General features: G+C 43.0%; 1 protein-coding gene across 2 annotated transcripts; it reads left to right on the top strand.

Annotated features, from left to right (window-relative positions):
• The first annotated feature begins 1,513 nt into the window (after positions 1-1,513).
• On the top strand, positions 1,514-20,219 carry syce2 (synaptonemal complex central element protein 2). 2 transcript variants are annotated; one of them, XM_060901566.1, is made up of 5 exons: positions 1,514-1,571; positions 2,371-2,454; positions 2,571-2,665; positions 16,145-16,340; positions 19,576-20,219. In XM_060901566.1, exons 1-5 carry the CDS (start codon positions 1,566-1,568, stop codon positions 19,753-19,755), a joined length of 561 nt encoding a protein of 186 aa, XP_060757549.1. In that variant the 5' UTR covers positions 1,514-1,565; the 3' UTR covers positions 19,756-20,219. The 2 variants fall into 2 exon arrangements, with proteins under 2 accessions (XP_060757549.1, XP_060757550.1); XM_060901567.1 differs by lacking the exon at positions 1,514-1,571 and adding an exon at positions 1,896-1,983.
• Positions 20,220-26,248: the final 6,029 nt, after the last annotated feature.

Below are 26,248 nucleotides of genomic sequence, written 5' to 3'. Positions count from 1 at the left end.
CTGAGGGCTGCTGGAGTCTGCGGTCCCCATAGCAACCAAGATTTTACTCATGTCACGCGCACACTTTTTTCACATTGCTTAGTGTGCGCGAGGCCAGCCAAAACTACCAATGTAAAAGCATTGTAGATGGTCTTCTTCGCGCATCGGTTAGCCTACCCCACGTTATGAATTAATTAAATTGCAGCTATTCCCAAGTTTAAAATTCAGAGCGTTTCGTCACTGGATTTTTTTTACTGGGGCACTACAGATCTATACTGGGGCACGTGCCCCAGTAAAATACCCCTGGCGACGCCGATGGTGTGGAGAGACTCACCGCGTTGAGCGCATCCTTGTCGGGACACACCTCCTCGGCCACAGCAAGCATGCATACTTTAACAAAGTCCCCATCAGTAAACGGCTTCCCATGGGTAGCTAGTAGGTGAGCTACCTTATAGCTAGCTCGGACAGCAGCCTGGTTGATCTGGGTTTGGCGAAGGAATACATTCTGTTGTGCAGCCAGTCCGCATTTCATCCTCCGAATCCTGTCTTCTCTTGTTTGCCCTCGCAAACTAGCATACTCTTTGTGGCGGGTTTCATAGTGACGACGCAGATTATATTCTTTGAAAACCGACACACTTTCTTTACATACAAGACAAACTGCACGGTCCTTACACTGAACGAAAAAATAATCGGTGGTCCACTGTTCTTTAAAAACTCTGCACTCTCTGTCAGCTTTTTGCTTACCGCTAGCCATTTTGCTGTCCTGAACACTGACAGTTCTCTGCGCGTGCGCTGCCTGTCACTGCTTGATCGCGAGCATATGACGAAAATTCGGAAAATATGAATAGTTCATTTTATAACTAAATATCAATTTTAATTGATAAAATCAACAAAATACAAGATGCAGACATGTTATTATTTGCCAAAAAGCAATTAAAAAAAATAGGCCATGACCACTTTTGGGGATTGCCTCATAGGGCCGGTTCAAGTGATGGGGGGCTGAGGGGCTGGGGGGCCGGTCAAAGGGGGGTGGCGGGCCGGATCTGGCCCGCGGGCCGTAGTTTGGTGACCCCTGCTCTAAATTGACGGTAGGCAATTATCCAACTTCCGGCGAGTGCAGCATCATTAGATGCGCCACCTACCATAGGGGAGTGTGTACAGAAGGGAACACCTCTCTGCCTGTTTAGCCGTGCGTAAGGCATAATTGATCGATCGCAAGTGGTTGGCGCGACGCAATGGGTAGCCTAGATTAGATAGATAAACTAGATTTTTTTTCTAGCGTGAGAAATCGGAGGTATGGCGTGTGAGCGCGTGAAGACAGTCAAATGCGTGTGTCTCACGCTCATTGCGTGAGAGTTGGCAGCCCAGGCTACAGTATGTGGACACGATGGAGGGGACAATTTTTTTCTTTTTTCTTTTCCCCCTTCAGGTTTCTGAAATCAACGGGGCGAATCACAAGTGTGTAATAGACGAATAAAACCAGAGGGGGGTAGTAACGCAACAGTAATGGATGCCAACTGCCGTAAAACCCTGAAGAAGAAGAAGAAGAAGAAGAAGCACTCTCTTTGATGGAGATTATTTTTTAAATGAGGGTACACATTTGTGTTGTTCTGCATACAGCCGCGAAACATTCCCCCAGAGAATAAACAAAAGAGTATTTAGGGTTTAAAATATAATTAATTTTAATTTTTTCGTCATTATGCAGGCATAATGCATTATTCATATGTGCAGCCTGTCATTTTGACAATCTTTAACGAATGAACGATTCTTCGCCAAGTGAATCGTTTAGCTAGTGATTCAGTACATTATTCAAAAAGACCAAAAGAAAGATTCGGTTCGTCGCGCGTGGCTCATTACCAAAGAGTCGACTCTTTAGGGGAGTTTTGGGCGCGTGCCGCTTTTATGGGGCTGTTGGGAAATGTTTATTTAACGGCAGTTGTTTTCAAACGCAGTTAAACTAAAACTACAGCCAAATATATATATCGCGGAGGTTTAATCATTTTGGTATATCACTTGTTAAAATCTTATTCTTATGATGCTGATTTTTTTTTTTTAAGTTAGCCAGATTGATTACCATGAGCTGAATGATGACGTTTCTTTTGTTATCCAGCTGGTTAATAATAGCTAACTGTTAGCATGTATGTGCAGGTCATTACCCTGAAGTTTGCCTAGTTAAAGTTAACTCATTCAGTAAAATATGAATACCTCTTCACTAAAAATGATAGAATGTTTATGGTGGTGGAAACTTAAGTTACTGTTTGGTGCCTTGGTGGTGCGGTACAGCTACAGTGTTTATAACTAGGTTAGCCAGTTAAATTTAGCCAGGTTATTGGGTTAACTGAGCTGGGTGTTGTGTTCACTCTCTCCTTTGCTTTGCCCTGAGTCTAACAGGCCATGGCTCAGGACTTCTTTGGACATCCTGGTTCTGGTACATTTCAGTCGACACCTAAAGCACGTCCCCGTGTGTCAGCAGAGGTAGAGATCTGACATAAATTAGATTTATTATAAATGTTATTCAAAGACCCTGTATGTTGACATGATGAAGCCATAAGAACAAGCTTCTTGTTCTCTTTTTTTTTTTTGTCTCCAAGATGTCAGAAGAGGGTCATGGGCATAGTTTAGACCACAACTCATCTGGTGAACCGCATTCATTTGCAACCTTAGATGATAGTCATGAGCAGCAAAGGTGAGTGTCACGATGCTGAAAAAGTGCAATAATGACAGACAGCAGAAAATCAATAATAGAATAGAAACACTTTTATTGCCAGGTGTGTGGACACACACGAGGAATTTGACTCCGGTTCACTTAGCTCTCATCTCATTATCTCTAGCCGCTTTATCCTGTTCTACAGGGTCGCAGGTAAGCTGGAGCCTATCCCAGCTGACTACGGGCGAAAGGCGGGGTACACCCTGGACAAGTCGCCAGGTCATCACAGGGCTGACACATAGACACAGACAACCATTCACACTCACATTCACACCTACGGTCAATTTAGAGTCACCAGTTAACCTAACCTGCATGTCTTTGGACTGTGGGGGAAACCGGAGCACCCGGAGGAAACCCACGCGGACACGGGGAGAACATGCAAACTCCGCACAGAAAGGCCCTCGCTGGCCACGGGGCTCAAACCCAGGACCTTCTTGCTGTGAGGCGACAGCGCTAACCACTACACCACTGTGCCACCTCACTTAGCTCTCATAGTACAAAAACAGATAAAAAAGTGTAAACACAAAACAAGCAAACAACAAAAATAGGTGCATAGTGCAAAGTAATCCAGGTAAGTCAAGTATGGAATAGTTAAATATAAAGTATACAGTGTGCACAGAATGACAGTATAAGTGTTCAGATATTTTACAAGTGATATTACTGATATATGAATCTGGATTTTAGCTGTTCATCACAGAAAGGATTTCCATTTTGGTGCAATATGGTGCATAGTGCAAAGATGAATAGTAAATTTAAATAAGTAAAAAAAAAAATGTGTGTATATATATATATATACACACACACACACACACACACACACACACATACATATATATATGAGTGATTCCACGCTTATGGGTACTGAAATGGGGACATGAACTTATTTTTAAAAATTCACCTAAAACCATTTCTTTTTTTTACCATCAGGTCACAAAACATGTAATCTTTAATGAATGATATGTTAAAAGATAACTTTAATTTTCTGAGATGTAATAAAAACGTATTTATATGCCAAAGTCAGAACGTAACAGAAGTGTTGTGGACATATATATTCTCAATTTTAACAATGTAGAATTACTTTTTGAAACATAGGAAGGTGATGTTTTAGCAAATATAATTAATAAACATGTGTAGTAGAATAAACATACACATTCTTTCAATAAGATTAACATGGTATATAGCTAGATTGTAATTAATTTGTAACAGACGCGAGATGGACAATCGTAACAGAAGTAATGTAACAGACATCATTTTGGAACTCATAGGCTTGACTTTGGCATATAAATATGTTTTTATTACATCTCAGAAAATTAAAGTTATCTTTTAACATATCATTCATTAAAGATTACATGTTTTGTGACCTGATGGTAAAAAAAGAAATGGTTTTAGGTGAATAAGTTCATGTCCCCATTTCAGTGCCCATAAGCGTGGAATCACTCTCTCTCTCTCTCTCTCTCTCTCTCTCTCTCTAATATATGTGTGGGGCGGCACGGTGGTGTAGTGGTTAGCGCTGTCGCCTCACAGCAAGAAGGTCCTGGGTTCGAACCCCGGGGCCGGCGAGGGCCTTTCTGTGCGGAGTTTGCATGTTCTCCCCGTGTCCGCGTGGGTTTCCTCCGGGTGCTCCGGTTTCCCCCACAGTCCAAAGACATGCAGGTTAGGTTAACTGGTGACTCTAAATTGACCGTAGGTGTGAATGTGAGTGTGAATGGTTGTCTGTGTCTATGTGTCAGCCCTGTGATGACCTGGCGACTTGTCCAGGGTGTACCCCGCCTTTCGCCCGTAGTCAGCTGGGATAGGCTCCAGCTTGCCTGCGACCCTGTAGAAGGATAAAGCGGCTAGAGAGATAATGTGATATATATGTGTGTGTGTGTGTGTATATATATATATATATATGTATGTGTGTGTGTGTGTGTATATATCAGTAGCGGCTGGCTTTTGTAAAAGTGAGGGAGGAAGGAATGCTTGGTTGAAGGTCACGGGCCCCAATGCGACCGCACCTGCTGGACCGGCTATAGTTACACGCACGGGTTGAGTTGATAATAGTTGAAAAACCTATCATTTTAACGGGGTGTGTACACTTTTTATAGCTGCTGTACACATTACTTTCAGGTGTTCAACACATCTTTCTCTTTCAAAATTCTCTCAAAATCTTCCGTATTTAATGAAGCAAACCTGGCGGCCATGTTTGTAGCTCAGCCCATGGAAGGGTTTTGCAAGCAAAACATTCACCACGTCCTCTGTTTCCATTACTTTATTCGTAGAATATCTATAACATAGTCAATCCACTTCCACCTCGCCGTTCTCACTCTGACTGCCGAAGTGCCCGAGTCACCGGATCTAGAAGTTAAGTTTGATAAGATAACCCCTCCCCCCAGGCAGCTAAGGCCTCTACTTATTGGTTCATTGCGCAACGAGGGCTGCAGCCTATTGGTTGATATTTTGTAGCACTTGTCAGATCTCTTAGCTAGTCCCACCCTCTTAGAGGAGGATTTTCCTCCTCTCTCTCATTGAAGTCTATGTTAACCACGAGCCGCCAGTGCCGGAGACTGTTTGAATCGGAGTGAATGGGAGCCGAAGGGAGGAAGATCCTCCGTGCAGTAATTTCTAATAGCGAGCGATAGGGGGTGCTAATGTAATTTCACCCAGAGAAACGAATATAATGTACATGTCGTATTTGGCAGTAAAATAGTAATATTCAAGGACAGCAATTCATTAAATTGGTCAAGACAATTTCAACTTTTTATTCTTAGAATTTTTAAGGAGGATCTTCCTCCCTCTCCTCACCGGAGAAGCCACCTGTGGTATATATATATATATATATAATGTCTGTGTTTTCACATAAAATATACACATATACATACACATTTATGTGTTTTCACATAAAATATCTACTGCAAGGACTGTGAGATGTCGGAAAACCGCACATTGATATCTGCAATAATAAACATTTGACAGCAATGAATGTGGGTCAAACTTGCTACAATTTCATGGATTTTTTTGTCTCATTTTTTTCAATGAGAAAGTTGTACATCTTCTCTATTGTAATATATAATATGATTTCAACTTATTGGATGCACTGTTTGTGCTAGTGTATCATATTTCTTCATCTTTCAGGCTGAAGTACACCATTTTGTTGCAAAATACACATCTTGTTGGACTACGCATGAAATGTCTGCAGTGTGACAGATTTACTATTGAGAGATTTTGCGTCAAATTTATCAAGCCCATGATGTCAAATTTGCATCTAATATCTAGTTTATAATAAATTTCTCATCTACGAAGTATCCAGATGGGAAAAAAAACCCAAACATGTTCATCCCACATCGGCGAAATTCACGTGTTACAGTAGCAAGAAAATGTCAAACAGATAACAAATAAAACTGAAATAAAAATTAGACAAACGAAGGATTAAATACCGAGGGCTATTTGCATTATCTACCGTGAAAAAGTATAGAACAATTGCCTTATTGAGAGGCTCGGAAAAATTGCACATTACAGGTATACTCTGTATATACACACACACAAATTTATTTATATATATATATATATATGAGTGATTCCACGCTTATGGGTACTGAAATGGGGACATGAACTTATTCACCTAAAACCATTTCTTTTTTTACCATCAGGTCACAAAACATGTAATCTTTAATGAATGATATGTTAAAAGATAACTTTAATTTTCTGAGATGTAATAAAAACATATTTATATGCCAAAGTCAAGCCTATGAGTTGCAAAATGATGTCTGTTACATTACTTCTGTTACGATTGTCCATCTCGCGTCTGTTACAAATTAATTACAATCTAGCTATATACCATGTTAATCTTATTGAAAGAATGTGTATGTTTATTCTACTACACATGTTTATTAATTATATTTGCTAAAACATCACCTTCCTATGTTTCAAAAAGTAATTCTACATTGTTAAAATTGAGAATATATATGTCCACAACACTTCTGTTACGTTCTGACTTTGACATATAAATATGTTTTTATTACATCTCAGAAAATTAAAGTTATCTTTTAACATATCATTCATTAAAGATTACATGTTTTGTGACCTGATGGTAAAAAAAAGAAATGGTTTTAGGTGAATTTTTAAAAATAAGTTCATGTCCCCATTTCAGTACCCATAAGCGTGGAATCACTTTATATATATATATATATATATATATATATATATATATATATATATATATATATATATATATATAAACAAACATGAGTATGCATAAAAATAGTTTAGGGCCTATATTATTGCACATAATAATTGCATCGGTGAGAGATGGCAAAGGTAGTAGTGGTGAAGTAGTACAAATTAAACGACAAACAGGTTATTGGTGCTACGTTACAAGTTGTGGGTGTTATACAGTCTGACAGCAGTAGGTATGAATGACCTGCGGTATCTCTCCTTCTTACACTGTGGGTGTAGCAGTCTACTACTAAAAGAGCTGCTTAAAGCCCCCACAGCCTCATGTAGGGGGTGAGAGGGGTTATCCATGATTGAGGTCAGCTTGGCTAACATCCTCCTCTCACCCACCACCTCAATGGAGTCCAGAGGACAGTCCAAGACTGAGCCAGCCCTTCTGACCAGTTTATTAAGTTTCTTCCTGTCCCTCTCTGAACTTCCACAGCCCCAGCAGACCACAGCGTAGAAAATCGCTGATGCTACCACAGAGTCATAAAAAGTCTTAAGCAGTGTCCTGCACACACCAAAAGACCTCAGTCTTCTCAAGAGGTGGAGACGACTTTGGCCCTTCTTGTACAGGACATCTGTGTTGTTAGTCCAGTCCAGTTTGTTGTTGGGGTGAACACCCAGGTATTTGTACTCCTCCACGATCTCGATGTCCAAACCCTGGATGTTCACTGGTGCAATTTGGGAAACCGTCCTTGTGAAATCGATCACCGCCTCCTTTGTCTTGCTGGCGTTGATGCGCAGGTGGTTCAGTTCACACCAGGCGACAAAGTTCGTGATGACCTCTCTGTACTCCAGATCGTCCCCCTCTGACACACGTCCAACGATGACTGTATCATCAGAGAACTTCTGGAGGTGGCAGCTGTCCGTGTTGTAGCTGAAGTCAGATGTGTAAAGCGGAAAGGAGAGAGCACTGTACCCTGTGGAGCCCTCGTGCTGCAGACTACCACATCAGACACACAGTCACGGAGCCTCACATACTGCGGTCTGTTAATGAGGTAGTCGATGATCCATGCAGCCAGGTGGCAGTCGACACCAGCTCCCTCCAGCTTCCCCCTAAGCAGTGATGGCTGGATTGTGTTGAAAGCACTGGAGAAGTCAAAGAACATGATTCTCACAGTGCTCCCAGTGCCCTCCAGGTGCAACAGTGACTGGTGTAGCAGGTAAATGACAGCGTCATCCACACCAATGCCCGGTTGATATGCAAACTGCAGGGGGTCCATCTCGCTGTTCACCAGGTGTTGGAGGTGGGAGAGAACAATCCTCTCCATGAGCTTCATGAGGTGAGACGTTAAAGCTACTGGCCGAAAGTGGTTGGGCTCCCTGGGGTGCGCAGTCTTGGGAACTGGAACCACACATGATGTTTTCCACAGAAGTGGAACTTTCTCCAGACTGAGGCTCAGGTTGAAAATGTACAGAAGAATCCCACAGAGCTGATCTGCACAGTCCTTGAGCAGTCTGGAGTTGATACCATCAGGGCCAGCAGCTTTCCTCGTCTTGATCCTCCTCAGCTCCTTCAACACCTGATCAGCTGTTATGGAGAGGCGAGGGGTGTAGCCGAGGTGTGACTCCTGTAGAGTGAGGTGTGTGGATTGGTCTGGCAGGGAGCGGAGGGGGGTGATGTGGTGTGAGGAGGGAGCTGTTGGTGTCAGAGGTATTATGAGGGGAGAGGGGGGTGGTAGAGTGATAACACAGACAGGTCAGGACTATGATGAGTGGGGGAGGGTGGGGTGGCACAGTCAAATCTGTTGAAAAAGATTCAACTCATTTGCCCAGTCCTGGCCCCCAGATACAGGGCCCCTCCCACTGTTCTTTGTGTGGCCAGAGATGGTTTTCAGGCCTCCCCATACCTCTCCGGTATTGCTCCCCTTGAGGTGCTCCTCCAGCTTCCTCCTGTAGCTGTCCTTGCCTCTCCTTATCCCCCTCTTCAGCTCCCTCTGCATTCTCCTCATCTCCTCCTTGTTGCCAGATTTAAAAACCCTCTTCTCGTTTAATAGGGCTTTTAGTTCAGAGGTCACCCAGGGTTTATTGTTGGGAAAACACCGTACGTTCCTGACTGGCACAGTGTTTTCAACACAGAAATTAATGTAATCCGTGATGCAGGTTGTCAGGCTATCAATATCATCCTCGTGAGGTTCACATAACACATCCCAGTCCATGGTGTCAAAGCAGTCCCTCAGTGCCATACTGGTCTCCTCAGACCAGCTCCTTACATACCTCTTGGTGGGTGGTTGTTTATTCACCATAGGTATGTATGTAGGGGACAAGTGAACCAGATTGTGGTCAGAACGGCCCAGCGGGGGGGAGGGGTGATGAACTATATGCGTCCTTGGTGTTCACATACATTAAGTCCAAAGTTCTCTTGTCTCTGGTGTGGCATTTCACATACTGAGTGAATGTTGGGAGAGTGGAGGACAGGGAAGCATGATTTGAAGTCACCGGAGATTAGTAGCAGGGACTAGGGGTGCGATGTCTGAAGCTCTGACACTGTAGTGTATAAGAGCTCACAGGCTGCAGCAGCATCGGCCGCTGGGGGGGGGGATGTACACAGTTATCGCGATAACGTGCGAGAATTCCCTCGGGAGGTAATATGGCCGAATGCTAACCGCTAGCAGTTCAATGTTTTTACTGCAATACTGCTCCTTTACCCTGATGTACCCCGGGTTACACCATCTGTCATTCACAAACATCGCTATACCCCCTCCTTTCCTCTTACCGCTCTCCTTGGCTTTCCTGTCCGCTCTCACGAGTTGAAATCCGTCCAGAGTGACATGTGAGTCCGGTGAGAGTTCATTCAGTCAAGTCTCTGTGAAGCACATAAGGCAGCTGGGCCATAGAAGGTTCACGCTGCACGCTGCACGCTACACGTTCACGTGAAGAACCGGACCCTGGGCCATTAAACTTCATGCTTGGATGTTCACGTGTTGCGTCTGTTCTACTTTGACCGAGTAACCAACAATATGGACTCTTCGGATGACGACGATTGCCTCATTCTGCTTTTACTGAGACAGAGGAAGAGAAAAAGGAACAGAATTTGGAGCCGAGAACACTTCCTTCTGAGAGAAACCCGTGGTGAATTTCACCGAACATTCTATAATCTGCTTGACAATCCCGATGAAGAACTATTTTTTCAATTATACCATTCAATTATATTTTTTCTGAAGTTTTCCCCTGAAAGCATAGAGTTATCTCCCTAGACCCGTTCTGATTGGCTGGCGCGGCGGTGACCGCATGCATTGACTGGAATTTCCATCTTCACGCCTAGAAAAAAGTGTGCATGTTCATTTCACGCTTCACGCGTGAAGTGTGCAGCGTGCAGCGTGCAACGTGAACGCCGTTCTATGGCCCAGAGCAAGTCATGCTACGTTTGTCCACTTTTCTTTACACGCGTGTAGCGTGTAGTGTGCAGCATGCAGCGTGCAGCGTGAACCTTCTATGGCCCAGCTGCCTAAGGCTACACTCCCGGTACTCCCTCTGCAGCCTGGTTAGTGCCGTTAGCTCATCCATCTTATTAGGGAGAGATCTTACGTTTCCCATGATGACAGACGGTATACACGGTTTATACCGTCTTTTCTTCTCCCGGCACTTCATTCCAGCTCTGCATCCCCTTCTCCTTCTCCTTAATTCCGCGGGGATCACCGGTCTTTCCACGGGGAGTACCTTGGTGTTGCGTAGTGCTAACAGCTGCTCCCGAGTGTAAACAATGGAGCCATGGCTGAAAGGGTCCACTGATGATGATTTTCTGCTGAGAGAAATGTTTAAAGGTGCTGACTGCAAAGTTATCTGAAAGTTTCAAATTTTTTATTGTGGATGGCATTTTCCTACGTCGGTGGCATGGCGGTGTAGTAGTTAGCACTGTCGCCTCACAGCAAGAAGGTTCTGGGTTCGAGCCCAGCGGCCGATGGAGGCCTTTCTGTGTGGAGTTTGCATGTTCTCCCTGTGTCTGCGTGGGCTTCCTCCGGGTGCTCTGGTTTCCCCCACAGTCCAAAGACATGCGGTTAGGTTAATTGGTGGCTCTAAATTGACCGTGAGTGTGAATGGTTGTCTTTATGTGTCAGCCCTGCAATGATCTGGCGATTTGTCCGGGATGTAACCCGCCTCTTGCCCATAGTCAGCTGGGATAGGCTCCAGCTTGCCCGCGACCCTGTACAGGATAAGCGGTTACGGATAATGGATGGATTTTCCTATGTTTCACAAGAACAATATCATGCGGACAAGATGTGATCATTTTGATGTTCTGAGGGTCACTTTTCTCTGTTTTGGAACCGTTTTCCTCCCTTGTGAGGTAAACAGTATGGCCCCACGGAAACAGCCGAACGTGAGGAGCTTTAACTAATTAGCATTAATTATGGAACTGAGTCACACCAAGATGGCAACACGCGGAAAACATCGTGACTCTGCATTGACCTCAGGGAGTTTTGAGTTGCAGGGATGTAATTTGTGGTTGACATTCGCGAATAGATCTGTGAAACAAAACACGAATATATCTTCTCTCTGTTACTGTTCACACTCGCACCAATTTAGAGTAGCCAGTTGACCTAATCCTACATGTCTTTGGATTGTGGGAGGAAACCAGAGCACCTGGAGGAAATGCACACAAGCACTGGGAGAAGATGCAAATTCCATACAGAAAGGTTCGAACCAGGAACCTTCTTGCTGTGAGGCGACAGTGCTAAAATTTTTCAAGATTTATTTTGTAACATGATTGAGAACATCTAGTTAATTTCACATAATACAGCATGTGGACTTTTATCAGTTGGTGGACCGTGCATTTTTGAATTGGGGGCACATTCTTATTATTAAATACTCTGAACAAAAAATAATCTTATTGTTAATACATAAGATTATGCTGTTAAAACAACAGCATTGTTTATTTTTATTCTGATTGCTCAGAAGGTGTTGATTAATTTTCTATAAGAGCAGCTCTGATAGTAGTGCCAGCTGCAAGTCACATTGCAGGTTTGTATTAATGCACTGGCTCAAATATGATATTGTTTCTATAGTAACAACTAATGCATAGGGGGACCTGTATGGTAGAAACATAATCAACCATATATAATAAGTGTGTGTTTGTTTTTTAAGAATAACTGGTTGGTGAAATTTTCTGGAAGGAGACGTCTATTTAATTTTTATGGAAGGAGTCACTGTGTCAACATTTGCAACAGTCAGATTTAGCGGTCTTTAATGCCGCTTTTCCACTACCAACGCGGCTGAGTTGGGCTGAGCCGTGCCGTGCTGAGTTGGGCTGAGTCGAGCTGAGTGGGGCTGTTGGAGTTGCATTTCGACTACAACCGCGCTGAACCGTGCTGGCTGGAAGTGGGTGGACACATTGGGTGGAGTTAGCGAAAGTGGGTGGACGTCACATGATGTCGTTAGGCGGCGCAAACAGTGACATCAGTGATCTTTTAAGCGGTAGTCTCACGACCCAGATAGTAAACAATAAACATGGAGTCGTTAGTGTTGCTGGTCTTGGTGCTGTGGCTTGTTGTCACCGACAACGCCAACAGATACTGGCAAGAGCGTATAGATGAGGCGAGGCGCATAAGGCTTCAGAAATTCTCGTAATTCTTCTTCTTCCGGGTTTATGGTGTTTACAGATCCCAGCGTGCTCGCGGGGCGTGTGCGGGCATGTGAGGACACTTCTCCTCACCAATGAGTGCACAGGGGAGTGTCTGCTGACGCCCCTAGCCCCACTCGGCTCGGTTTGGCTCGCTTCAGCCCCACTCCAAAACCATGCGAGTTTTGGGGGCTAAGCAGGGCTGAAGCGAGCTGAGTCGTGCTTCTCTAATGGCCCTTTTCCACTACCCTTTTTCAGCTCACTTCAGCCCGACACGCTCGCGTTTCGACTACCTCAGAACAGCACAACTCAGCTCGCTTCAGCCCTGCTCAGCCCCCAAAACTCACACGGTTTTGGAGTAGGGCTGAAGCGAGCCAAACCGAGCCGAGTGGGGCTAGGGGCGTGAGCAGACACTCCCCTGTGCACTGATTGGTGAGGAGGAGTGTCCTCACATGCCCACACATGTCCCGCGAGCACGCTGGGATCTGTAAACACCATAAACCCGGAAGAAGAAGAATTACGAATTACGAGAATTTCTGAAGCCTTATGTGCCTCGCCTCATCTATACGCTCTTGCCAGTATCTGTTGGCGTTGTCGGTGACAACAAGCCACAGCACCAAGACCAGCAACACTAACGACTCCATGTTTATTGTTTACTCTCCGGGTCGTGAGACTACCGCTTAAAAGATCACTGATGTCACTGTTTGCGCCGCCTAACGACATCACGTGACGTCCACCCACTTTCGCTAACTCCACCCAATGTGTCCACCCACTTCCAGCCAGCACGGTTCAGCGCGGTTGTAGTCGAAATGCAACTCCAACAGCCCCACTCAGCTCGACTCAGCCCAACTCAGCCGCGTTGGTAGTGGAAAAGCGGCATAAGGTAGTCGAAACGCGAGCCGTGTCGGGCTGAAGTGAGCTGAAAAAGGGTAGTGGAAAAGGGCCATAAGTTTTCCTCCACAGAAAAGTCCTCAGGCCTGAAGACATCATGGTTTCTAAGTAACAAGCTGCATTATTTTCATATTAACTTAAAGAGAAATTGAGGGAATTATTGTTTATGGCTGCTGTAACATGACCACTCATGTTGACATGTTTCAGGGTTGTTCCACAACATTACACGTAACTCATCTCATCTCATCTCATTATCTCTAGCCGCTTTATCCTTCTACAGGGTCGCAGGCAAGCTGGAGCCTATCCCAGCTGACTACGGGCGAAAGGCGGGGTACACCCTGGACAAGTCGCCAGGTCATCACAGGGCTGACAAATAGACACAGACAACCATTCACACTCACATTCACACCTACGGTCAATTTAGAGTCACCAGTTAACCTAACCTGCATGTCTTTGGACTGTGGGGGAAACCGGAGCACCCGGAGGAAACCCACGCAGACACGGGGAGAACATGCAAACTCCACACAGAAAGGCCCTCGCCGGCCCCGGGGCTCGAACCCAGGACCTTCTTGCTGTGAGGCGACAGCGCTAACCACTACACCACCGTGCCGCCACACGTAACTATAAATGTAAAAAAAAAAAAAAAGTATGATATGGTGTTCGGGGCGGCACGGTGGTGTAGTGGTTAGCGCTGTCGCCTCACAGCAAGAAGGTCCGGGTTCGAGCCCTGTGGCCGGCGAGGGCCTTTCTGTGTGGAGTTTGCATGTTCTCCCCGTGTCCGCGTGGGTTTCCTCCGGGTGCTCCGGTTTCCCCCACAGTCCAAAGACATGCAGGTTAGGTTAACTGGTGACTCTAAATTGACCGTAGGTGTGAATGTGAGTGTGAATGGTTGTCTGTGTCTATGTGTCAGCCCTGTGATGACCTGGCGACTTGTCCAGAGTGTACCCTGCCTTTTGCCCGTAGTCAGCTGGGATAGGCTCCAGCTTGCCTGCGACCCTGTAGAAGGATAAAGCGGCTAGAGATAATGAGATGAGATGATATGGTGTTCTTTAAATAAATGGATAAATTATTTTCCTTTAGTAACTGATGTTTTATTCCTTACATTTATCATTTTTAACTTTCTAACTTGAATGATCTTTTTCTTTAAATTAATTCAGTCTACGCCTTTAATTAAATTAGTTTTTTTTTTCTACCTTAGAACACTTTAATGTACGGTACAGGTCCTATATGAATTAAGTTGTTGTTGATGATGATTATTATTATTATTATTATTATTAGGCACATCAGGTGAAAATTCAAATTCACTCCAAAGTGCTTGAAACTGCTCTCATTGAATTCAAAATTGAATGCAGAACATCATAGTTTTTACAGAATTAAAATATGTTTATCTGTTCTTGAGATATTACAAATCAAAGCTTGAAGAAACGGCTTAATTTTTAGAAAACTGCCGTAATATTCTGTATGAGGATAACATGATCCAAAATGGGCCAGTTTAACAAATGATATCAAATGTTTTTTCTTAATAACTTTTTTATTTTTCAAGATATTTACATGGAAATTGACAGGCACATAGATGGTTGTATACTGAATACAAAGTTTTGAAAAATTATTAAAAACAAATTATACAAATTGTACAAATGTTAATTAGTTAAAAAGTTAAAGTTTATTTTTATAGCGCTTTTAACAATAGACATCGTCGCAAAGCAGCTTTACAGAATTTGAATGACTTTAAACATGAGCTAATTTTATCCCTAATCTATCCCCAATGAGCAAGCGTCTAAACTAAAGCTTTGTCTAAATTGGTATACCCAATAAAAAAAAGTAATAAAAGAATATTTCTAATACTCTCTTTGTGCTTTGTAGGCCTTCGTATTTCTCAAAAGTAGGGCCTACTAGTGTTTATATGAAAATGATTGATTAAGATTCACAGCTTTCAAGGCAAACTTTGAAAAAACTGCGTGAGCCACATCCAGTAAACAATTCCAATTAATAGGCTCCAGCTTGCCTGCGACCCTGTAGAACAGGATAAAGCGGCTAGAGATAATGAGATAATGAACTGAAATTGACATTCGCATTTCTGACTTCCGTTTTTAAAAATCTCATTCCGACCACTAAAATCTCAATATTTTTCATCAAAACAGCTACTTGTATTCTAAAATAGTTATTTATTTACATTAATCAGATTGATTTGAAAAAATAAGTAGGTAAAGCTATGAAAACTCACTTCAAAGTCTTCCGTGAATCATAACATCAAAACTAGCTGATGGAACATTTTGCTGAATACTTCATCAGAAACAGTGAGAGCTAGAGAACATCCCTATAAAAGTTATCTGACTGATATTCACGCATAATCCAGTCAGAAACTGATCAGAAGAGAGAGAGCCTGACCACTTTCCCGGGACTCAAAAAGCACCGGCAGTTTCCTGACATCACGCGAGTAGAGTTTTTACTCTGTTGTACCAACTTCAACCTGCAGTTACTCCCAAAGTACTGAACAGATATTAACAAGATACATTTCTTTGGAAAGCAGAGATTCTAAGCTTTTTAATGATAGTATTCATGATAGAAAAATATTCAAGAGTTAAGCAATGACAGATTTTGAAACTTGGATGAGCATCTGCATGCACAATTTTCACAGCACGGCCAGTGAACGTCTGATACGGTTGTTGTTGTTGTTGTTGTTATAATTGTTATTATTATTATTATTATTATTATTATTGGTGGTCTTGACATTGGCCATGTTAAATGTCCCTTCTTTCTCCCTGTCTCTCTCTCTCTCTTGCTCCCTTTTTTAAAAAAAAACATTTTTAAAGCGAGGATTCAGGCATTAATATCTCACACAGAAGTTCACCAATAAACGAGGTGGATGAGGGTGTTGTCTCCACCCCCAATCCCACAAGAATCGATGAAATTGGGAAGAAAGCACAAGACCTTATAGAGAGGATCAACCAGAGCCGGGCAATGGACCAGAAACTCATGAACAGCTTTGAGGAGAAACTAATGAAGAAGGTATTGGATGTATATGGTTCTGTGTTACTTTGCAATCACCTTTTAGGAAAGCTTCAGTGAACATTTTTTAGAAGGACAAGTCAGCCCTTAAAGATTTAGTGAAACTAGAGAAAGCAGATGATTTGAAGACAGAAGTAGCACATCATTAGATATAAAACACAATAAAAGGTAAGGGATGTGTCATGTGACTAGATCCTCTTTTGTCATGCTTTGGCAAATATTCTAGAGAGACGTAATCAGAACAAGAGAAAGAAATGCCAGGAGTTAGGATTGGAAAGAGAATGTCTTGAGTTGAACAATATAAACAACATGCATTTATTCATTCATCTTCTGGAACTGCTTTATCCTGGTCAGGGTTGTGATAGATCAAGAGTGAGTCTTGGATACACAGGGTATGAGGTGGGAACACACCTTGGATGCCAGTCCATAGCAGGGAACAATGCACACACACTCGCACATTCATTCACACACAGGAACAATTTAGAGTCCCAATATATCTACAACCCTGATTCCAAAAAAGTTGGGACAAAGTACAAATTGTAAATAAAAATGGAATGCAATGATGTGGAAGTTTCAAAATTCCATATTTTATTCAGAATAGAACATAGATGACATATCAAATGTTTAAACTGAGAAAATGTATCATTTAAAGAGAAAAATTAGGTGATTTTAAATTTCATGACAACAACACATCTCAAAAAAGTTGGGACAAGGCCATGTTTACCACTGTGAGACATCCCCTTTTCTCTTTACAACAGTCTGTAAACGTCTGGGGACTGAGGAGACAAGTTGCTCAAGTTTAGGGATAGGAATGTTAACCCATTCTTGTCTAATGTAGGATTCTAGCTGCTCAACTGTCTTAGGTCTTTTTTTGTTGTATCTTCCGTTTTATGATGCGCCAAATGTTTTCTATGGGTGAAAGATCTGGACTGCAGGCTGGCCAGTTCAGTACCTGGACCCTTCTTCTACACAGCCATGATGCTGTAATTGATGCAGTATGTGGTTTGGCATTGTCATGTTGGAAAACGCAAGGTCTTCCCTGAAAGAGACGTCGTCTGGACGGGAGCATATATTGCTTTAGAACCTGGATATACCTTTCAGCATTGATGGTGTCTTTCCAGATGTGTAAGCTGCCCACACCACACGCACTAATGCAACTCCATACCATCAGAGATGCAGGCTTCTGAACTGAGCGCTGATAACAACTTGAGTCGTCCTTCTCCTCTTTAGTCCGAATGACACGGCGTCCCTGATTTCCATAAAGAACTTCAAATTTTGATTCGTCTGACCACAGAACAGTTTTCCACTTTGCCACAGTCCATTTTAAATGAGCCTTGGCCCAGAGAAGACGTCTGCGCTTCTGGATCATGTTTAGATACGGCTTCTTCTTTGAACTATAGAGTTTTAGCTGGCAACGGCAGATGGCACGGTGAATTGTGTTCACAGATAATGTTCTCTGGAAATATTCCTGAGCCCATTTTGTGATTTCCAATACAGAAGCATGCCTGTATGTGATGCAGTGCCATCTAAGGGCCCGAAGATCACGGGCACCCGGTATGGTTTTCCGGCCTTGACCCTTACGCACAGAGATTCTTCCAGATTCTCTGAATCTTTTGATGATATTATGCACTGTAGATGATGATATGTTCAAACTCTTTGCAATTTTACACTGTTGAACTCCTTTCTGATATTGCGCCACTATTTGTCGGCGCAGAATTAGGGGGATTGGTGATCCTCTTCCCATCTTTACTTCTGAGAGCCGCTGCCACTCCAAGATGCTCTTTTTATACCCAGTCATGTTAATGACCTATTGCCAATTGACCTAATGAGTTGCAATTTGGTCCTCCAGCTGTTCCTTTTTTGTACCTTTAACTTTTCCAGCCTCTTATAGCCCTTGTCCCAACTTTTTTGAGATGTGTTGCTGTCATGAAATTTCAAAATGTCTCACTTTCGACATTTGACATGTTGTCTATGTTCTATTGTGAATACAATATCAGTTTTTGAGATTTGTAAATTATTGCATTCCGTTTTTATTTACAATTTGTACTTTGTCCCAACTTTTTTGGAATCTGGGTTGTACCAGCATGCTTCGGAAAGTGGGAGGATGCAGGAAAGCAAAACTGACAGGGAGAACATGCAGAACTCCATACAGACACTAAACCAAGCTCAGGATCAAACTGATTTTAGAAAATGCTTTTAGAAAAGCAGCATATAAATACATCAGTGGCCCAAGAAGGCCAATAATTACTTGAGATTTTATTGTAAATCGTCAAGCTCCATTTTATTAAGAGTATTTGTGCAACCTTAGAATTTCATGTGTATAAGTACATTCATTCCTCTTCAATAACCACTTTATCCTGGTCAGGATCACAGCGGATCCAGACTGTCCTGGGAACACTGGGTACAGGGTGAGAGAATTGACCCCAGATGAGACGCCAGTCCATTGCAGGGCACCATGAATGCTACACACTGCACCACCATGCTGCCCTAAAAGCATATTAAAAAAAAAAAAAAAAAAATATATATATATATATATATATATATATATATATATATATATAAAATGGGGCGGCACGGTGGTGTAGTGGTTAGCGCTGTCGCCTCACAGCAAGAAGGTCCAGGTTCAAGCCCCGTGGCCGACGAGGGCCTTTCTGTGTGGAGTTTGCATGTTCTCCCCGTGTCCGCGTGGGTTTCCTCCGGGTGCTCCGGTTTCCCCCACAGTCCAAAGACATGCAGGTTAGGTTAACTGGTGACTCTAAATTGACCGTCGGTGTGAATGTGAGTGTGAATGGTTGTCTGTGTCTATGTGTCAGCCCTGTGATGACCTGGTGACTTGTCCAGGGTGTACCCTGCCTTTCGCCCGTAGTCAGCTGGGATAGGCTCCAGCTTGCCTGCGACCCTGTAGAAGGATAAAGCGGCTAGAGATAATGAGATGAGATGAATAAAATAAATATAATTTAGCCACTGAATTGCATTTTTAACTTGTAACATTGGTTTGCGTAAAAGCATCTAGCAAATTATGGAATAGCACAAAGCCAACTCCTCACCAGGAGTGGGCTTGTTTAATGCAAAAGTAAAAACTGCCCAGAACTCCAGCCCAACTTCTCCACACTTGACAGTTCCATACACACTCTTCATGTCCTTTGGTTGAGGGAACAGACTATATGTTTATCCAAATAGGACTTATTTCTGTATCTTCCTCTGACACCTCTAGTGTGTTTGTGTGATGGTGTAGGTGAGTGAGATTTGCCAGCAGTTGAAGGAACAGATGTTTGAGTATTATGAGAGAAACAGCCGTGGAATGGAGATGAAGCTCACCGAGCTCACAGAAGTGTTAGAGCACAGCAGTCAGCTCAGCATGGAGCTCCAGGGAGCCAGCCAGACACTGGCAGCCATTAACAAGGGTCTGCAGTAAACCCCGGGCCAGTAGATATAAATCACACACACGCACCACGTAGTGCCTAAAATATTTCCATAGCAGCAGACGTGACAGTCAAAACAAAGTAGTTTTATTTGTTGACATAATAGAAATACCTTATTAAAGAGGTAGGGTGAAATGGTTTGTACTTATTTCATACCTGTATGATTCCCACTAGTGATAGTAAGACCAAAGTAATTTTCCAACATCAAACTTACAAAGAGTGTAGTATATAGTACTGTTTAAAGAGAGAGGAAGAATAGTAGGACTGCAGAACTGTATTTAAAAAAAAAATAGAATGTGAAGCTGAATTTAGAAGACTCCATCAGTAAAAGAAAGATTAGATTTAAAACATGTTCTTCAGAGAGTGCTGTAAGGAAGACGCAGAAGACGTATTAGTCTAACTTCTGTTTTGAATTTTGATTTTGTTTTATTAAAGTTGCACCTATTTACACTGTAAACTGTTTCCTTTTTATTTTTATCGGTTTTTGTTACAGCACGATGAGCTGTTCCCTAAATATAGAGACATTCACTTCATGAATGAAAAGAAGACAAGATAATATGCAAATCCTCAAAATCCCAGCGTATTGCACCATCAGGGAATGAGACTTTTCTTGTCAGTATACCCAGTCATCAACTTGAGTAATAGAAGAATAGAAAACCCATATCTAAAGGGAATAGATTTCAACATCATGTTAATTCACTCTCTTAAATTAATATTTTAGCAGATCAAATTCACAGAGTTTATTACAGTTCAGACAGTCAAAGGTAAATCAGATACACATATGGTATGAACACTGAACTCTACACTTACATGTATCTTACTTCATCCTCTTGGCCGTTAACCCTGTGGGCTACTGTATGCATAAACTGCCCAATCAGTGTTTTCATGAATGTAATGCTCAAGCAGACACTGCATTTTTCAAGCAATCACTCCTGCAGTGTCGTAGTACAAATATACTTGGAGAAGAGAGAGTTCACTCCCCATGCTATGGATGTGACCAAAAATCATCCAGTTGGCCAGAATCGGTATGAACTGAGGAGTTAATCGTTCACTATCCAGTTTATCGTATTGGATTATCTGTACACCTGCATATTTATGCAATTATCTAATCCGCCATCCAATCATGTGGCAGCAGCACAATGCATAAAATCATGCAGGTCAAGTGCTGCAGTTAATGTTCACATCAAACATCAGAATGGGGAAAAAGTGATCCCAGTGACTGACTGTAGCATGGTTGTTGGTGGCAGACGGTAGGTCTGTGCCCACTGTAGCCTCAGATTCCTGTTCTTGGCTAACAGGAGTGGAACCCAATCTGGTCTAATGCTGCTGTAGAACATCTGCTTTAAGGTTAAGGGGGTTGTGTGTTCTGAGATGCTTTTCTGCTCACCATGGTTGTAGAGTGCTTACAGTATTTGAGTTATTGTAGCTTTCTTGTCAGCTCAAACCAGTCTTATCCTGACTTCTCTCATCAACGAGGCATTTCTATCTACCAAACTGATGCTCACAAGATTTTTTGTTGTTTGGCACAATTTTGCTTAAACTCTCAAGACTGTTGTGTTAAATTCCCAGGAGAATATCTTCAGTGTTTGTAGTGCATATGAACCAGAAAAAAAAGAAACAAAGCTTCTAGACAGATAAACATAAACTATATGGTCAAAAGTTTGTAGACACCTGAACATCACACCCATATGTGCTTGCTGAACATCCCATTCCAGATTTATTCACCCTTTGCTGTTTTAGCAGCAACTGTTTGGTTTGGATCGATCACCAAACAGGAGAAGAACAGACTGCAATGGACAATAAGGTCTGCAGAGAAAATTACTGGTGTCAACCTGCCCTCCATCCAAGACCTATACTTGTTGAGAGTCAGGAAATGGGCAGGTAACATCTCTGCGGACCCATCACCCCCTGGTCACAATCTGTTTAATCTTCTCCCCTCAGGGAGGTGATATAGATCACTGTATGCAAAAACAACCCGACACAAGAATAGTTTTTTTCCCCTCAGGCTGTCTCTGTGATGAACAGCTAAAATCCAGATTCATATATCAGTAATATCACTTGCAAAATATCTGCACACACCTACTGTCATTCTGTGCTCACTGTTACTTATATTTATACTTATTTATATTTACTATTTCATCTTTGCACTATGCACCATATTGCACCAAAAGGGAAAATCCTTTCTGTGATGAACAGCTAAAATCCAGATTCATATATCAGTAATATCACTTGTAAAATATCTGCACACTCATACAGTCATTCTGTGCACACTGTATACTTCATCTATTTCATACTTGACTTACTTGGATTTCTTTGCACTATGCACCTATTGCACCATTTTTTTTGTTTTGTGTATACACTTTTTATCTGTTTTGTACTATGAGAGCTAAGTGAAACCAGAGTCAAATTCCTCGTGTGTGTCCACATACCTGGCAGTAAAAGTGATTCTACTCTTCTGGGAAAGCTTTGCACTAAATTTGGAGTGTGGCTGTTGGGATTTGTGCTCATTCAGCCATAAGAGCATTAGTGAGGTCAGACACTGATGTTGGTTGAAGAGGCTTAGGGTGTAGTCTGTATTTCAGTTCATCTCAAAGGTGTTCAGTGGGATTGACGTCAACCCTCCACTCCAACCTTGGCAAACCATGTCTTCATGGACTTTGCTTTGTGCACAGGAGCACAGTCATGCTGGATCAGGTTTGGGCTCTTTAATTCCACTGAAAGGAAATTGTTATGCTACAGCATTCAAAGACATCCTGTACAACTGTGTGCTTCCCATTTTGTGGCCACAGTTTGGGGAAGGATCACATATGGGTGTGATGGTCAGGTATCCACAAACCTTTGTGGCATGTACAGTAGATATAAAAAGTGTACACATCCTGTTAAAATTATATATTTTTTTTTACATCAGAAAAACCTGAGACCACAATAAATAATTTCAAAACTTTTCCCACCTTTAATGTGACCTATAACCTGTACAATTCAATTGAAAAAACAAATTGTTGGGGGGACGGACATAAAATGTACAATAAGCTGGTTGCATAAGTGTGCACACCCTTAAACTAATACTTTGTTGAAGCATCTTTTGATTTAATTACAGCATTCAGTCTTTTTGGGTACAGACCTGCCATCAATTAAAATGACTCTGATTAACCCCAAATAAAGTTCTGACATTTACTCAGGTGCATCCTCCAGCAAAAGCTAGGGTTCACACAAAGCATCAAAGGGATCTCATTGTTGAAAAGTATCAGTCAGGAGAAGGGTACAAAAACATTTCCATGGCATTAGATATACCATGAAGCACAGTGAAGACAGTCATCAAGAAGTGGAGAAAATATGGGACAACAGTGACATTACCAAGAACTGGACATCCCTCCAAAAGATAAGATGAAAACTGGTCAGGGAGGCTGCCAAAAAGCCTAGGAATTTCTGGCAAGTACTGGTTCTGTACTGCTATGCACCAACCAACGAGGCAAATGATGAGGACAAAGATGACTACTATGAGCATCTCCAACAAGCAGTAGCCAAAGTTCCTGAACATGACAGGCTGGTGATCCTAGGGGATATGAACACCAAAATCAGACAGGATAACACCAACAACGAAAGAGCCATGGGGAAACAAGGGTGTGGCATGATCAACGACAATGGACAACGTCTGGTGGACCTTTGTCTCAAAAACAACTGTGTGATGGGGGCACCATCTTCCCGCACAAGGACATACACAATAGAGCCCTTCACTCCCGTGGGAGTCCCGCGGGACTCGCGGGACCCGCCGCAAAGCAGTGCGGCGCGGGACAAATTTTGAAAGCTCATTGCGGGCGCGGGCAGGAGTGCACATATGCGGGCGCGGGCGGGAGCAGGAGTGCACATATGCGGGAGCGGGCAGGAGTGCACATATGCGGGCGGGAGTGCACATATGCGGGCGCGGGCGGGAGCGGTGATAAGCTGCAGTCCCGCTAACTAAAAACGTGTTTAAAATAAAATTTATAAAATTATTAATTTATGTCTATCATATATAATTTGTGCTGGATATTTTATTTGGCATTAATAAAACATTTTAAGATGCCTAAATTTGCAGAGAGAGTTAGATTGCCAGATTGAGTGAGGAATGGCATCTTAAATTTGCCACTGATCACCCTAACGGGCAATCCTTTGATCACTCTAATGACTCGCTGTTCACACCCAGCCTCCAGTGACCCACACTAACATGATGCTTCAATGACACCTTAGATGAGCTGGTCATCAGAATTCTGATTCTGATCCAGGAGAGGAGATCTCCGATCATGGCAGAAGAGCAGAGCTCCTTTACTGAAGCTCACAGTGCTTCAAAAGTAAGTGCTGCTTTAAAAAGAGGTACATTTACCGTTAAAAAGCCTGTCTTTTTTATTGTTTATTATTATTATTATTATTATTATTATAATAAGACACTGACGAAGGCAACAGCCGAAACGTTTGTCTCCTTCTGCTACTAAAAACAACTGAAAAGAAATGTAACTAAAAGAATAAGTTCAAGAGTGCGATCCATCTCTCCTTTCACACTAATTATTCATAGGAGACGCACCACAGGAGAGCGCATACTTAAATGATTAGCCTACTTAAATAATTATTATTATTAGGTCTACATGCTGCCATTTCAACATTCCGAATTCAGAAACAAGGTAAATAATAACGAACGTGAGCTGTAGATATTTATGCTCAAATCCACTCAAAGTAGGGGGCGGGGCACCATCACGCTGTGTCAAGACAAGAACTTTCCTGAGAAATAACGCGAACGTCTGCATCATGCGGGATTTGCGGGCGGGAGCGGGACTGAAAATCATAATTCTTTGCGGGCGGGAGCGGGACTGAAAAATCATAATTCTTTGCAGGTGCGGGCGGGACTGCACAATGCGGGCGGGAGCGGGACTGAAAAATCCGACCTGCGCAGACCTCTAGTACACAAGCTCACCTGGAAGTCACCAGATGGATACACTGTGAACCAGATTGACCACGTGGTGATCAACAAGAAGTGGAGACGATCCTTGCGAGATGTGCGTGTCTACAGAGGGGCGGATGCCAACAGTGACCACTACTTAGTAGTAGCAACAGTTGGTCTGAAACTCCGCCAAACACCCAGACAGAGACAAACCAGGCAGATACTGGACACTGCCAAATTGAAGATTCCAGATGTCAAGAGAGTGTTTGTGATAGAGCTGAGGAACTGCTTTAGGGGCCTAGCAAGTCTATTAGACCAAGACAAAGAGGGAACAGAGACACCCGAGGCCATGGAGAAGAGATGGAACACCATTAAAGACATGTATGTGGAGACAGCCAAGAAAACCCTAGGCCCCAAAAAGAAGAACAAAAAAAGAGTGGTTAACAGCAGACATGTGGAAGAAGATCCAAGAGAGGAAAGAGCTGAAAACGAAACTGCTGAACGCCAAATCAGTCAGGATCCGTGAGCAGCTGGAGAAGGCAGACAGAGAGAAAGACAAAGAGGTTAAGAGGAGTGCGAGACAGGACAAGAGGGGGTATACTGAAGAGATGGCCCAAGAGGTGGAACAGGCAGCAGCACGCGGTGAACTCAGTACCGTGTACAAGATCACCAAACTGCTGAGTGGGGCTCAGCCGAGCCAGTCTGCCCCAGTGAAAGACAAGGATGGGAACCAACTGACAACTGAAAGTCAGCAGGCAATCAGATAGGCTGAGCACTTCCTTGAGGTGTTAAACCAATCCGAACCTGCCAACCCAGCCAACCCACCACCTGCAGACAACCACCTAGATATTGACAAACTCCCCAACCAAAGATGAAGTCAAGAGGACCATCAAAACCTTGAAGAACGGCAAAGCTCCAGGCGTCGACTGCGTCAGCACTGAGATGCTCAAAGCCGACGTTGAGACAGCATCCAGGGTGATGACGGACCTCTTCGAGACCATCTGGCACACAGAGTGTGTCCCCAAGGACTAGTCTAAAGGACTTCTAGTGAAGCTGCCCAAGAAAGGAGACCTTCAGAGTTGCAACAACTGGCATGGCATCACCCTACTCTCCATACCAAGCAAGGTGTTCTGCAAAGTACTCCTGAAGAGAATTGAAACTGCAATAGATGCCACACTCAGGGAAGAGCAAGCGGGTTTCAGGAAGGGGAGAGGATGCATAGACCAGATCTTCGCTCTGTGCAACATCATAGAGTAGTGCATAGAATGGAACACCCCTCTCTAGATCAACTTCATTGACTTCAGGAAAGCCTTTGACAGCATCCATAGAGACAGTCTGTGGGCTATCCTGAGGTCCTATGGAATTCCAGGCAAGCTCGTTAGACTCATCATTACCTTCTACCAAGACTTTGAATGCAGTGTCATCCTTGAGGGCACCCAGACTGAATGGTTTTCAGTCAAGACAGGCGTGCAACAAGGATGCATCCTATCACCAATACTGTTCTTGGTCTCCATCGACTGGGTCATGCGGAGAACAACAGAAGACGTACCTAGAGGCATCCAGTGGACACTGTT

This window comes from Neoarius graeffei, chromosome 20, assembly GCF_027579695.1.
Source record: "Neoarius graeffei isolate fNeoGra1 chromosome 20, fNeoGra1.pri, whole genome shotgun sequence".
NCBI lineage: Eukaryota > Metazoa > Chordata > Actinopteri > Siluriformes > Ariidae > Neoarius > Neoarius graeffei.
This window is presented reverse-complemented; position numbering and strand designations above follow the sequence as displayed.

What these genes read in the sequence shown, in the direction of transcription:
- syce2 (XM_060901566.1), top strand. An exon ending in GATAGTCATGAGCAGCAAAG is followed by an intron (nt 2,666 to 16,144) that starts GTGAGTGTCACG and finishes ACATTTTTAAAG; the next exon opens with CGAGGATTCAGGCATTAATA. An exon ending in AGGAGAAACTAATGAAGAAG is followed by an intron (nt 16,341 to 19,575) that starts GTATTGGATGTA and finishes GTGATGGTGTAG; the next exon opens with GTGAGTGAGATTTGCCAGCA.